The sequence below is a fragment of the Panthera onca genome, chromosome E2 (genome assembly GCF_046562875.1).
Source record: "Panthera onca isolate mPanOnc1 chromosome E2, mPanOnc1 haplotype 2, whole genome shotgun sequence".
Lineage (NCBI taxonomy): Eukaryota > Metazoa > Chordata > Mammalia > Carnivora > Felidae > Panthera > Panthera onca.
Window position 1 is genome coordinate 7352590 of NC_138353.1, and position 15072 is coordinate 7367661.

The 15072-nt window shown below is 51.9% G+C and overlaps 1 protein-coding gene and 1 pseudogene across 1 annotated transcript; one reads left to right on the forward strand and one right to left on the reverse strand.

Moving 5' to 3' along the window:
- Positions 1-680: 680 nt before the first annotated feature.
- ETFB (electron transfer flavoprotein subunit beta) lies at positions 681-13690 on the forward strand. Its single transcript, XM_078439402.2, has 6 exons — positions 681-813; positions 8026-8184; positions 8297-8455; positions 10320-10382; positions 12793-12951; positions 13477-13690. The coding sequence occupies exons 1-6, from the start codon at positions 757-759 to the stop codon at positions 13645-13647; spliced, it is 768 nt and encodes a 255-aa protein (XP_078295528.2). The 5' UTR covers positions 681-756; the 3' UTR covers positions 13648-13690.
- LOC144614728 (U6 spliceosomal RNA) lies at positions 11628-11723 on the reverse strand (annotated as a pseudogene).
- Positions 13691-15072: the final 1382 nt, after the last annotated feature.

Consider the following 15072-nt stretch of genomic DNA (forward strand, 5'->3'; position numbering starts at 1 on the left):
ACATAAGGGGCATGATCATGGGACGAGGAACATGGCAAAAAGAAAATGGGGAGACACAAGAGGACGTAGGGGACACGAGCATGGCGACTTGTACAGTTGAGGAAAAGGCGGGGGACTGGGGAAGGGGATAAATCGAGGACACTGGGAAAAGTTTAGAATTCGTGGGAGGGGGCGCCTGGGTGGCGCAGTCGGTTAAGCGTCCGACTTCAGCCAGGTCACGATCTCACGGTCCGTGAGTTCGAGCCCCGCGTCAGGCTCTGAGCCCCGCGTCAGGCGCTGGGCTGATGGCTCGGAGCCTGGAGCCTGTTTCCGATTCTGTGTCTCCCTCTCTCTCTCTGCCCCTCCCCCGTTCATGCTCTGTCTCTCTCTGTCCCAAAAATAAATAAAAAATAAAAAAAAAAATATTAATAGAATTCGTGGGAGGAACTCCACTCCGGGAGCATCTCCCTACGCTCACGGCCTTTCCCCTAGTTCCCGGCCACGCCCCCTCCTCTAGGTCCGTTTCCTTTCCCCTCGGGTCCCGCCTCTTTGTCCAAGATTCGTTCCCTATTGGCCCCAATCCTCTTGCCACACCTGCTTCCCTTCCGGGCCTCCGGTTGGTCCTCTGTTGGGGCGGAGGCGGGCACCACAGCGGTTGACTGGCTGGCTGCGTGGGGCGCAGGCGCAGAGAGGGGCGGGGTGCGGGGGCGGGACGAGAAGTCTCGGTCTGGGCGCCCAGCGAGCTCACTGACCCCGGCAGGTGGCAGAGGCAGGAAGATGGCGGAGCTGCGTGCGCTCGTGGCTGTCAAGAGGGTCATCGACTTCGCTGTGAAGGTGACCGCCCCCCCCCCAACCTCCCCGAATCCCGCGGCCGTGTGCTTCCGGGGTCACTGTATGGGAGGTCTTCTCATACCTCTGATCTCTCCCGCTCTTCCCCCAAACGTCAAAGTACACCAGAGGGCAAAGATCAAGGACTGTGAGGTTCAGACTTCAGATCTCTCTTCATTCAGACCAGGCCCCTCTGGGGTCATGACCCCGTTCCCTTTTCTCGAGTCTGGACTCGCTGTCTTCATAGGGTGCAGTGCGAGTTACCTTCTCTATTTCTTACCTGCTGGAGGTGTCATGGCCCCTATTTATTAACACATGGAGAAACTGAGGCACAGAGAGGTCACTCAGCTAGGATGGGATAGAGCTGAGATTTCCGCTCCAGGTCTGTCTGACTCCTCAACCCAACTAAATGCTTTGCACACAAGCCACACTTTAACCTTTAGGCTGCTTTGCACACTCCGTTGATTATTCCAATACCGGGCGCTGTGGGAACCCAGAAACTGTCTTTTACCCTACGTAGCCACAGGGTGAGTGAAGAGGTCCTGCTGGGAAGGGAGGGTGGAGTGTTTGCTGGAGACGGAATCCCGTCGGACTGAGCTGGTGGAATGACTCACATTCTCCATGAGGGGGCTGGGGGCAGCGTCTCTGAGGGCCTGGCTTGCCCCCAGAGAGAAGCTGGTCTGGACAGAGGTGAATCAGACGCAGTCTCGCAGGCCCGTGTCTCCTATTACTTGGCTTAAAGCAGACTGAAGGTGGTGACTGCCCGTCCACGTGTGTCCCCACCATCAGACTGGGGTTCCACCTCTGCGTCTCCAGCATTGCCCAGCATAGGGCCTAGCTTGCCAGAGGCCTCGGGATGCATGAAACCAGGGCCCCTGCCAGTTTGGGGGGTGGGGTGGGCAGGAGGTCCCGGCAGCCGGGCTTGGCGTGGAAGCTTCAGTGATCATAACTGCCCATGTGTAGTGAGCGATTACTACGGAGGGGCAGGGCTCCAAGTCCTTGACAGAGATTAACCCATTTAGTGCTTTCAAAAGCCGCTAGGTGTTATCAGTCCCGTTGGACAGGTGAAGAAACTGAGAACCGTGGAGGTTCTGTTACCTGGCAGGTCACCCCGCTCCAGGCCACCAGAGTCAGAATCACAAGTGCAGGCAAGTCCCGCTCTGGTCTCTCCTCCTCCCCTTTTCACTCAGCAGCTGGGAGGCCTGATGACAGCAAATGGCAGGGATGTTGCTTGGGGTCCTGGGACCTGCTCTCCTGGTTTCCCCCGACCTGTAACTGTTCCTTCGGGCTCCGTCGCCCCCTGGGTCTCCTTCTGCCCCAGTCCTGGTCTCCATGGCCTGAGATGCCTAGGTCGTATTTGTTTCCCCGACCCGGCAGGCTCCAGTTTCATGGGCTTTGGGTCGCAGCCGCATCCAGCACAGGGACTGGCATGGGTGTGTGCCAAATGAGAGAACAAAGAGGGGGTGTCAGCTGCTGTCCTGTCCCTCCGGTCTATCCTCTCCCAGCCTCACAGCTCTTCCTGCACTGGGAGCTGCCCCGAGGCTCCCCAGCACCCTCAGGACAAAGTCCCAGCCCCTCAGTGTTTGAGACCCTTCGTGGTCCGGCCTTGGCCCCTGTTCTGCCGTCCACGGTGCCCTGTTCCTCCCTTACCCCTTGTGCTTCCATAGCTCCCACCTAATCTTTCCTGACAGACAGGGCCCCTTCTTGGCTTGGGCCCTTGTCCCCGTTGGGCCTTCTGCTTGGATACCCTTCCTTCTCCAGTCCTACTTGTACCTCCCTTGTCCTGCTTAACGCTGATCTGTCAATCACATCGGCATTTAGTGGTTCTCTGGTATCCCCTGTCCCAACCCTCTCATGCTCCTTGTTGTGTCCTTGGACACTCCTGCAGCCCCCTGGGCTTGCCTCTCTGCACTCTTCTCCCACACTGGATTGGGATCCTCTGTCCACCCAGATGTCCCCTCCCCCCCATCGGTGGCTCCTCAGGGTGCATGCACTTCGTTCCACTCTTGCCTCACTTGTCACCTTCTCTGGGAGGCCTGCCCTGGATCCTGACTTAAAGTTGCAACCCCCATTGTTCCTGTCCCCTCCCTGGCTGTAATTTCACCCATACTCTTGTCTCTTTGTAATCTCCTCTCATTTACTGATTGTTCTCTTTAGTGTCTGTCTCTCCTTCCAGAATTCCAGCTCCAGGGTGGGGAGGAGGGTCTGTCTGATGTAGTCACTGCTGTCTTAGTCATTGGTTCCCTCACAAGAACGGTTCAGAGCCAACTCCAGGCCAGCTGCCTGGGTCAGCTTCCTACTATGTGACCTTGGGGAGCTGCGTAACCACTCTGAGCCTTATTTTCCTCCACCCTACAGCGGGGATAACAAGAGTATCTCCTGAATTGGGTGGCGGTGAAGATCGGATAAGCTCTTAGAATAGTGCCTGGCTATGGGGCGCCAGGGTGGCTCTGTCGGTTGAGCGTCCAACCTCAGCTCAGGTCATAATCTCACGGTTTGTGAGTTTGAGCCCCGCCTTGGGCTCTGTGCTGACAGCTTGGAGCCTGCTTTGGATTCTGTGTCTCCCCGTCTCTGCCCCTCTCCCCACTTGCACTCTGTCTCTCTCTCTCTCTCTCTCTCAAAAACAAGTGTTGGCTGGCACGCAGTGAGTATTGTTATTATTGATAGTACTAGTAATGCAAGTTTATTTAGTCATTTGCTCAGAAACAGATGCTGTGCTCAGTGTGTGTCCGTGTGCACGTCTGTGATTGTGTGTTTAGGGTATTACTCAATAGGCAACCAGTGACACTCAGTTCTGGCCCATGAGGCTGTACCCTTCAGAGTTTCTTTCGAGGCCCGGGGAGAGGCCGAGTCGATTTTTGCATTCGTGATTTATTTATTTTTGTTTTTCTTATTTTTTATTTTATTTTATTCTTATTTTTTTTTTAATATATGAAATTTATTGTTAAATTGGTTCCCATACAACACCCAGTGCTCATCCCAAAAGGTGCTCTCCTCAATACCCATCCCCCACCCTCCCCTCCCTCCCACCCCCCATCAACCCTCAGTTTGTTCTCAGTTTTTAAGAGTCTCTTATGCTTTGGCTCTCTCCCACTCTAACCTCTTTTTTTTTTTCCCTTCCCCTCCCCCATGGGTTTCTGTTAAGTTTCTCAGGATCCACATAAGAGTGAAACCATATGGTATCTGTCTTTCTCTGTATGGCTTATTTCACTTAGCATCACACTCTCCAGTTCCATCCACGTTGCTACAAAGGGCCATATTTCGTTCTTTCTCATTGCCCTGTAGTACTCCATTGTGTATATAAACCACAATTTCTTTATCCATTCATCAGGTGATGGACATTTAGGCTCTTTCCATCATTTGGCTATTGTTGAGAGTGCTGCTATAAACATTGGGGTACAAGTGCCCCTATGCATCAGTACTCCTGTATCCCTTGGGTAAATTCCTAGCAGTGCTATTGCTGGGTCATAGGGTAGGTCTATTTTTAATTTTCTGAGGAACCTCCACACTGTTTTCCAGAGCGGCTGCACCAATTTGCATTCCCACCAACAGTGCAAGAGGGTCCCCGTTTCTCCACATCCTCGCCAGCATCTATAGTCTCCTGATTTGTTCATTTTGGCCACTCTGACTGGTGTGAGGTGATATCTGAGTGTGGTTTTGATTTGTATTTCCCTGATGAGGAGCGACGTTGAGCATCTTTTCATGTGCCTGTTGGCCATCGGGATGTCTTCTTTAGAGAAGTGTCTATTCATGTTTTCTGCCCATTTCTTCACTGGGTTCTTTGTTTTTCGGGTGTGGAGTTTGGTGAGCTCTTTATAGATTTTGGATACTAGCCCTTTGTCCGATATGTCATTTGCAAATATCTTTTCCCATTCCGTTGGTTGCCTTTTAGTTTTGTTGGTTGTTTCCTTTGCTGTGCAGAAGCTTTTTATTTTCATAAGGTCCCAGTAATTCATTTTTGCTTTTAATTCCCTAGCCTTTCTGGATGTGCCGAGTAAGAGATTGCTACGGCTGAGGTCAGAGAGGTCTTTTCCTGCTTTCTCCTGTAGGGTTTGGATGGTTTCCTGTCTCACATTCAGGTCCTTTATCCATTTTGAGTTTATTTTTGTCAGTGGTGTGAGAAAGTGGTCTAGTTTCAACCTTCTGCATGTTGCTGTCCAGTTCTCCCAGCACCATTTGTTAAAGAGACTGTCTTTTTTCCATTGGATGTTTTTTCCTGCTTTGTCAAAGATTAGTTGGCCCTACGTTTGTGGGTCTAGTTCTGGGGTTTCTATTCTATTCCATTGGTCTATGTGTCTGTTTTTGTGCCATATTTTATTCTTAAAAAAATTTTTTTTAATGTTTATTTATTTTTGAGAGAGAGAGACACACAGAGTACGAGTGGAGGAGGGGCAGAGAGAGAGGGAGACACAGAATCCGAAGCGGGCTCCGGGCTTTGAGCTGTCAGCACAGAGCCCAAGGCTGAACCCACGATCCGTGAGATCATGACCTGAGCTGAAGTCGGACACTTAACTGACCGAGCCACCCAGGCACCCCTATTTTTTATTTTTTTTAAATATTTACTTATTTTTGAGAGAGACAGAGACAGAGAGAGAGGCAGAGCACACGTGGGGGAGGAGCAGAAAGAGAGAGGGAGACACAGAATTGAAAGCAGGCTCCAGGCTCTGAGCTGTCAGCACAGAGCCCGACGTGGGGCTCAAACTCATGAACCGTGAGATCATGACCTGAGCCGAAGTCGGACACTCAACCAGCTGAGCCACCCAGGTGCCCCAGCTGCATTTTCTTAAAGCAGATCCTCCAAAGGATGGAAACTTCAGGCCCCAGAAAACCTGTTTCCATCTCTGGGCCTTACCTCAACCAGCCATGTGTTCCTCGGTTCTGGGAGGACACGGCCTTTTCCCCTTCCCCTTGTTCCTTCTGCGCTTGGGATAGCTGGCACCTCCTCTTCCTTCAGGTCACACCTGTCACCTCCGTGAGGATGTTGGTCCTCTTTGCCTGCCCCACACGCGATCTCCCGTAGAAGGGTCTCAGCCCTGACCACCACCTTGACCGTCGGTTGTGGGCATCTCTCCCTGCCCACCGCCTCACTGTCTGGCCTTGGCCGTCCTGAATCACAGAGAAGTCCTTGAGCTGTGTCAAGAGTTCAGGGACGGCCTTCAGAAGTCACTTTACGAACACCTGCTCCTGTGTCTTGGGCCACGGATAGTAGGACTGGCTCTCCTACCTCTCGAGGGCCCATCTGGCAGCCTGGAAAGTCTCACGATTCCCAACTCAGACTTGGAGTGAGGCTCTACTTCCTTGTGGTGTCATCCTGGGCAAGGCCCTTGGCCTCTCTGTGCCTCAGTTGGCCCATCTGTACAATAGGGATGGGAATGGCAGTAACTAACCTCCTAGGCTGTCAGGACAGTTACATGAGTTCATGCACGTAATAAAGCCCTCGGGGCAGTCGATGCCTGCCGGGGTCATGGCTATTTCTGTTGAACGTTAATAGTTTGCATCTTTAAGAGACAGACGTCCTGACTCATCTCCTTTGACTGATAAAGCCTCATTATTTAAAATAATTTGGGGAAAAAAAAAAAAAAGACCGGCACTGAATTTTGAGACCATCCATTGTTTCCTGACTTAGATAATTGAACTCAACAGTGTTTTCAAAGCTTCAAATCTTCTCTGGCTTGAAAGGTCTTCCGTGGAGAAGATGAGCGGGCACCTTTCCCTGGTGCCAGTGCCAGAGGGCTCTCATCCCCTTCTGCTTGGACGTGGGCAGCTTGGTGCCCGGGGTCTTGCCAGAGCAAGAGTGGGCTTGAGGCCCTCCACCAGCCCCCTGGCCCATCAGCCAGCCTCTTACTGCGGGGGGCTGCTTTCCTGTTTAAAGGGGAGACCTATGTCTTGGATTTTATTTTTGTAACAAGAGGGCTTTTGTGTTTTATTTTTTATTTTTTTTCATGTTTTTATTTATTTTTGAGAGAGAGAGACTGAGAACGAGCCGGGGAGGGAGAGGGAGACACAGAATCCGAAGCAGGCTCCGGGCTCTGAGCTGTCACAACAGAGCCCGATGTGGGGCTCGAACTCACAAATCATGAGATCATGACCTGAGCCAAGGCTGGACGCTTAACTGACTGAGCCACCCAGTTGCCCCTTTTGTGTTTTAGTTTCTATGCTGTTTACAAGTGTTTGAGCAGTTCTTTTTTTTTTTTTTTAATGTTTATTCATTTTCGAGAGAAAGAGAGACACTTCGTGAGAGGGGAAAGAGCAGAGAGAGAGGGAGACACAGAATCCAAAGCAGGCTCCAGGCTCCGAGCTGTCAGCACGGAGCCCCACGCGTAGCTCGAACTCACAAACTGTGAGATCACGACTTGAGCCGAAGTTGGACACTTAACCGACTGAGCCACCCAGGCGCCCCTACAAGTGTTTGAGCGGTTTTAATGCAGGTTCTTACACATGCATCTGACAAGTTCTTTTTTGTGCAGGAACCTACAGTATGCCAGGTGCCACGCTAGGCCTGTGAGTACAGTCGTGAACAGAGCTGACAGAAATCCCTGTCCTCAGGGACTTGACATTCTAAGGGAGAGAAGATTGATAGTAAATCTATATAAGTACAGCATAGGGGCTCCTGGTGGCTCAGTCAGTTAAGCGTCTGACTTTGGCTCAGGTAATGATCTCGTGGTTCGTGAGTTCGAGCCTTATGTCGGGCTTGTGCTGATAGCTCAGAGCCTGGAGCCTGCTTCGGATTCTGTGTCTTCCTCTCTCTCTTCCCCTCCCCCACTCAACACGCTGTCTCTTTCCCTCTCTCTCTCTCTCAAATAGAAATTAAAGCCTTAAAAAAATTAAAAGGAAATGTCAGGGTATGGTGTGCAAAGTAAGGGTAAGTATTGTTCAGCAAACCTCACATTCTGGTGGCATTTGTATTTGCATGCAAGTATATGTTACGTATTTGTAATATATTCCCGAGTATCAAAGATGCATTTCTCACCGTGGGTTATGGTAAACGGAAATTGGCGAAACATGCTTTCAGGCCCAAGGAACAGAGCAGTGACGGATCAGGATGAGATGTCAGAGGTCCCCGGTGCTTAGCACATGTCTGAATGACACAATGAGAAGGTGACCCTACACCTGCCTGTGGGACCCTGGGCAAGGCCCTGCCCCTTTCCCTGTCGTCCCCATCCGGCCCTTGCCTTCCCCGATCCCCTGACCCTGGCCCTTCCCTTCCTGGCTGGGCAGATCCGGGTGAAGCCTGACAAGACAGGCGTGGTTACAGATGGCGTGAAGCACTCCATGAACCCTTTCTGTGAGATCGCCATGGAGGAGGCCGTGCGGCTCAAGGAGAAAAAGCTGGTGAAAGAGGTCATCGCTGTCAGCTGTGGGCCTGCCCAGTGCCAGGTGGGAGAGGGTGCTGGGACCCTGAGTCCCGGGTCTGAGGGAGGAGGGACGGGACCAGGCTCCTGGGTACCCCTTGGGGCTACAAGCCAAGCCGAGTCCCTTCTCCTGGCAGGAGACCATCCGCACTGCTCTGGCCATGGGCGCAGACCGAGGCATCCACGTGGAGGTGCCAGCTGCAGAGGCAGATCGCCTGGGTCCCCTGCAGGTGGCCCGGGTCCTGGCCAAGCTGGCAGAGAAGGAGAAGGTAGACCTGGTGCTGCTGGGCAAGCAGGTAAGTGTGCCCATCCTTCCCCCCCATCCCCATTCCTGCTCAGGACTGGTGGCGGGGTGGGCAGGAGCTGAGGCTTCAGGGGACCCAGGCTGGGTGGAGAGTTTGAGCAGGGTGGACAGGGTGACGGGCGGTGGGGGGGGGGGGGGGGTCCTATGGGGTAAAGTGGGAGCCCTGGGGGCTGGGGCGATGGTCTGGGTGGGGGAAAGAGAGGCTTGATGGGACAGAGCAGAGAGACCTGTGGCTGGAGGGGCAGCGCTTGAGCTGCAGGGAGTGAGGGGAGGCGGAGAGGAGGTGAAGGTGGTGCTGGGGTCTGGCTGGAAGGGACAGAGAGGAAAGTTCTGGAAGAACTGAGGCTGTGAGGAATAGGCTGGAAGGGGAGAGACTAGAGGCCAGGGGCTTGGGGAGGAGCTTGGGGGCTAACATTGAGCTAGAACGCTACCTACCCCCTGAGGTGGGTGTGAGTCTGGCTCAGCTGTTCCCTCTGGAGGCCGGGCAAATGACAGCCTTCCTTTGGGTAGCCTGCCCACACCCTCCCATTTGAGATAGACATTGTGGCCTCGCCCAGGGAGGGGCAGAGGATCTTCAGAAGAGACCCAGACGACAGCAGTGGGAGGGGAGAGATCTAGGGGCGGGGGCTTAGGGACGAAGGCTGAGAAAGAATGTGAGAGACTGAGAGATCATACAGGGCACTGGGATCGCACGGGAGGCTCAGAGGTAGAGCCAGGGCCCTGGTGGGAAAAGACAGGGATCCCAGCAGGCTGGATCAGTCCCTGGGGAGAGGCGGAGGCTGATGAGTCTATATAGGTGGTTGGGTGTCCTGCCCAAGTCAGACAGTGGAAAACGAGAGATGACAAACAGCAAAGGAATCAGTAGAAGTCAGTAAGCTGAGGCAGGGGGCCTAACCAGAGAACAGGCCAAAAAGGCACAGTCTGGGTAGGCTCAGGGCTCTGGGGACCCAGGTCTCTCACCAGCGCCCCAGGACACTGGTGCTGGCATCATGGCCTCTTGATGCCCCCTCCGTTCTCTGGTGGGTCTCAGACTCATGTCCTGCCTGTCCTGGTTGTCAGGGACAGTTTCTGGGACCAGGGCCTCCAACTGGGAAGATACTGGATAAACTGGTCAGGACAGTCTTTATTGTAGGTGGCAGGGTCAGAATCAAACTGGCAGAAGCCAAAAAGTGAACCTGTTAGCTCATATAATTCAAGCTTCAGGCATGGCTTGATCCAGGTTCACATGTCAGCTCTAGGCTCTGCTCCTCTATCTTGTTTTTACCTTCTGCACCTCCAGGCCCATATCTCAGGAGCCCAGCAACCTCAGCAGAAACAAAAGAGCCTCTTTCCCAAGAGCTCCAGGAACACCTCCAGAGCTGACTCTTCATTGGTCCAGCTTGAGTCAAGTACCAATCCCTGAACCAATCACTAGGGTCAGGGGATAGCTCCTACTCACTCAGTTCCCCAGTGCAGCTGGCCCGGGTCCTGGCTCATGGGAGGCTTCTGTGAATTATACAGGGGGCAAAGATTTGGCACTGGGGATGCCAGATGTCCTTGTGTGACCCTGGACAGGTGACTGCCTCTCACCAGGCCCAAGTGAAGGGATGGGATCATTCTAGTCCAGGAGTCAGCAAACTATGGCCCATGGTCACCGCTGATTTTATAAAGCTTTATTGGAACACCACCACGCTTGTTGCTTTATACAGGCACATTTCTATCTACGGCTGCTTGTGTACTACCGTGGCCGAGTTGCATCTCTGTGACTGAGACCGCATGATATTGAGAAAATGTTTGCTAATCCCCATCTAGACAAAGGCCCAAACGGTGTGTGAAAAGACCCATTGTCATACAGTCTTCTCTCTTTCTCCACTCAGGCCATCGATGATGACTGTAACCAGACGGGGCAGATGACCGCTGGATTTCTAGACTGGCCACAGGTGAGGCTGGAGTGAGGCGTACCTTCTGGGGGCTAGACCTGGGGGCTCAGAACAGGGCCACCCTTGTCCCTGCCTTTCTGGAGGAAGGCATGTGCAAGGATGGCTACTCCTGCTGGCAGGAAGGAGAAGTGCACAGCCAGGATGCCAGGCCTCGTCCAGGCCTTTGGTGCTCTGTCTTCAGCCCTGTCACTCTCCAACCACACACCAACGTCATCCCTGCCTCAGGGCCTTTGCACTTGCTCAACCCAGAACATGGTTCCCTCAGATTGCCTCATGCCTTTCCCACTCTCTCCTTTAGGTCTGTGCTCAGTTATTACCTCTTTAGAGAGGCCTTCCTTACCCACCCTGTATGAAATCCTCATGTCCCCTCCTCGGTTCCAGATTCCCCACTCCCCACCTCTGCCAGTCCAGTAGAAACACGAGCCACCTGGGTAATTTAGAATTTTTCACAGCCAGATTAAAAAAGGAAAAAGAATCAGGCAAAATGAATTGCAATAATATTTTATTTAACCTAACACATCTAAAATATTATCATCTTAACATATAATCAATATAAAAACTCCTGAGCTCTGTCATATTCTTTTTTCTTTTTGTATGACATCTTCAGAATCCAGTGTGGATTTTATTTTATTTTATTTTATTTTAAATTATTTTATTTTATTTTAAATTATTTTATTTTATTTTATTTTATTTTAAATTATTTTATTTTATTTTATTTTATTTTAAATTATTTTATTTTATTTTATTTTATTTTATTTTATTTTATTTTATTTTATTTTATTTTATTATTTTTTAAGTTTAGTTATATTTTGAGAGAGAGTGAGAGTGGAGGAGGGACAGAGAGGAAGAGCGAGAGAATCCCAAGCAGGCTCCCTGCTGTCAGCACAGAACCCAACGTGGGGCTCAAACTCACAGACCACGAGATTATGACCTGAGCTGAAATCAAGAGTCAGATGAGTACTCGACTGAACCACCCAGGCACCCCTCCAGGGTGGATTTTATATCTACAGCACATCTCCATTCAGATGCTGAATTTTCATCAGAAATACTTAATTTACATTCCTAAAATCCACAGTTGAAAACATAGATTCACACACCCAGGTTGTTCCAAACACTCTTCAAAGTTTTCCAGTGATCGCATTGAGTATTTTTTTAAATAGCTTTGTTGAGATGTAAGTGGTCTACAATAAACTGCACATTTTTTTTTCTTTTTAATTTTATTTTTTATTTTTTAAAATTTACATCAAACATACGGAACACTTCACGAATTTGTGTGTCATCCTTGCACAGGGGTGGTGCTAATCTCTGTCAGTTCGTAGGATCGAGCCCGGCATCCAGCTCTGCACTGACAACCTGCTTGGGATTCTCTCCTCCTCTCTCTGTCCCTCCCCCGCTTGCATGCATGCATGCACATGCTCTCTAAACAAACAAACAAACAAACAAGCAAATGAACAAACTTAAAAAAAAAATAAAGTAAGATGAAAAATTCCATCCCGCAATCACACGAGCCACATTTCACATGCTCAGAAGACACGTGAGTCCACTTGATTACCGTTATACTTGGTTACCGGTCACTTGGTTACCAGCAGTCTTCCCGGCCAGGATAAATGCCCCCGAAAGCCCAGGCCTTGTTGGTCATGTTCACTGTGTATCCCCAGGGCTGGCTCATGGGGTGTTCGGATGAGACTAGGGGTGACGGAACATCCCGGCTAAGACTTGAAAGGTTTGTCTGGTGAGTGAGCGAATGGAGACAACGGGCCGATTAGACAGAGAGGGTGTAGGTACATCAGGAAATGTTGATTCAGGACTGAGGCACAGAGGGGCGTTGGCGAGAGTGTGGGGGTGGGCGCTGAGCAAAGAAGATGGGGTCCCAGCTGATGTTTCCAGGGTCAAGGTGAGCACATGAGTCTGTTGTTACCCCAGCAGAGGGGCCTCGAAGGGAACTCCTGGGGACAGAATGGTGGGTAGTGGGAGCATGACATGGAGCTTAGAGCCAGACTGCCAGCTCTTGGGCGACAGCACATTTTTGAGCCTCGCCCTGCCTCAATTTTCCTCATCTGTAAAGTGGGGATAATAGCGTTTCCCGTATAGAGTTCCCGAGGGCCTGATGACTTAGTGCGCTGAAGTTGTTTACACGCAATACGTGTTCATCATGATTAAGGAAGGTTAATAATAGGTCGGAACCTAACTGGCAGGTTCAGGTCATTAAGACCTACACGTTGGCTGCCAGTGAAAGTACAGATTTTTGAGATTCCCTTTCTGTGGCATCTTCCTGTTTGTGAACTTGATGTCTAAAGGTTACCTTGCAGGACTCTCTTCTGTTCTCTCATTCATTCCCTCACCTGTGCATGTGCTCACGTCGCTCTGTGCCTGCCGTGAATTAACCTCACCTACCCTCCCATCTCCCCAGGGCACATTCGCCTCCCAGGTGACACTGGAAGGGGACAAGGTGAAAGTGGAGCGGGAGATTGACGGGGGCCTGGAGACCCTGCGCCTGAAGCTGCCTGCCGTGGTGACCGCCGACCTGCGGCTCAACGAACCTCGCTATGCCACGTTGCCCAACATCATGGTGAGCACTTAGCAGATGGGTCACTGAGGGCCCAGAGACTTCTTGTACGAAGGAAAGGATCATCACCCTGCGGAAAGAAGAGTTTACCGTTCATCTTGGCTTGTAGGATGGGTTCATTGGGTCATTTTAGCCAATAGGGAGAGTTTAGTGTGCCATCTTAGCCAATAGGAAGGGCATCATCTCAGCCAGTAGGAAGGGTTCAGTGGATCATCTCAGCCACCAGGGAGAGTTCAGTGGGTCATCTCAGAAGGGTGGGTTCCGTGGGTCAGATGGGCCGGACTCCTTAAGTTAGAAGGTTGAGTTTGCCAGTCCATTTCAGCCCTTGAAGGGCTTCTCAAGACAGCTAACTAAACAGGGACCCTCAGCAGAAGGGCTTCCCAGTAGGTCACGTCTGTCTGGCTAGCGGGGTCTAGAAAAGTTCGGGCAATGGGATTGGTTCTGCAGACATGGCACTCGTGGGTGGGAGGCTGTGGGAGGCTGGGCAGGGCTTCAGCAGCCCTGTGAACTGTCACTGCCCATGTGCAGAAAGCCAAGAAAAAGAAGATTGAGGTCATCAAGCCCGGAGACCTGGGTGTGGACCTTACCTCCAAGCTCTCCGTGGTTAGTGTGGAGGACCCGCCCCAGCGCACGGCCGGCGTCAAGGTGGAGACCACGGAGGACCTGGTGGCCAAGCTGAGGGAGATTGGGCGGATTTGAGCCCCTTCCCTGACACTCAGCAATAAAACTATGACCCTCCCGACGACCGTCTCTGTTAACTCATTCCGTGGAGACCTGTTCTTTGATTCATTCAACAAACATTTACTTAAGTCTCCCGTGTGCCAGGCCCTGTGCTGGGTGATGCCGGGGACCCAGGTGAGTCACATCCAGTCCCTGAGAAGCTTCCATGTTGGGGGGGGGGGGGTTGGGATGGACGTGGGCAGAGCCAGCTGTAAGCAGAGGTGACACCACACACTTAGGAGCTCACCTGGGGCGTCTGACCTGGAATGTGGGGTCGGAGACTTCCCAGGTAGATGGCATCCTAGTTGAATTCCTGAAAGACGAAGATCAGTGAGGGGGTGTCACGCTGCAGAGCTTTTGCTGGGAACTCGCAGGTGCCAGGCCCCCGTGGAGACTTGGGGAACAGGAGACAGCAAGGCTGGAAGTTCTGGTTCTGGTTGGGGACACAGACAACATGTAAGGTGGGGATGAAGAGCCGGGGCCTGGAGTCAGACTCTGATTTTATTATTTTATTTTTTTAAAGTGTATTTATTTATTTTTGAGAGAGAGCGCGTGTGCACGTGCCCGGAGGAGGGGCAGAGAGGGAGGGAGAGAATCCCAAGCAGGCTCTGTGCTGTCAGTACGGAGCCCGACGCGGGGCTCAATCCCATGAACCGTGAGATTGTGACCTTAGCCGAAATCAAGAGTCAGATGCTCAACCGACTGAGCCCCCCCAGGCGCCCCCAGACTCAGTGATTTTAGATCCTCCCTCAACTTTCCCAGCTGTGGGATCTTGAGTGAGTTACCTTGCATCTCTGAGTTCTGGTTTCCTCATCCGGCTGATCAAAATAGTAAGAGCTTAGTGTAGTGGTTAAGGGCTTGGGGTCTGGATCCTGAGGCCCTGGCAAGTTCCTACTCTCCCAACGCCGATTTCCTCCTCCCTCAGGTGGCGTTAGTAATAATACCCGTGTTCTGGTTGGCTGATGTGGCATAACGAGGCACCCCAAAACTCGCTGACTTAAAACCACCAATCATTTATTTTGCCCATACATCTGAAAGCTGGGCAGGGCTTGGCAGGAGAGCTCGCCTCTCCTCCACGCGGCGTCAGCTGGGGTCTCAAATGGGGCCCGGGGATACATGTCCGAGATGGCTTAGTCACCTGGCCTGCATGCTGGCTGGCTGGCTGGGGTTGTTGGCTTGAGCTGGCTGTTGACCAGGGGCCATGATTCCTTCCCATGGGCTGCTCGAGCTTCTTCACGGCATGGTGGCTGGCTTCCAGGAGGGAGTGTTCTATGACCTGTGAGGTGGGTTATGCCCGTCTCTGGGCCTCCATGCAGACACTGGCACGGGATCACTTCTGCTGTAGTCTCTTGGTCTGGTAGTAAGAGTCTACCTGGATCCATGGGGAGGGGACATAGACTCCGT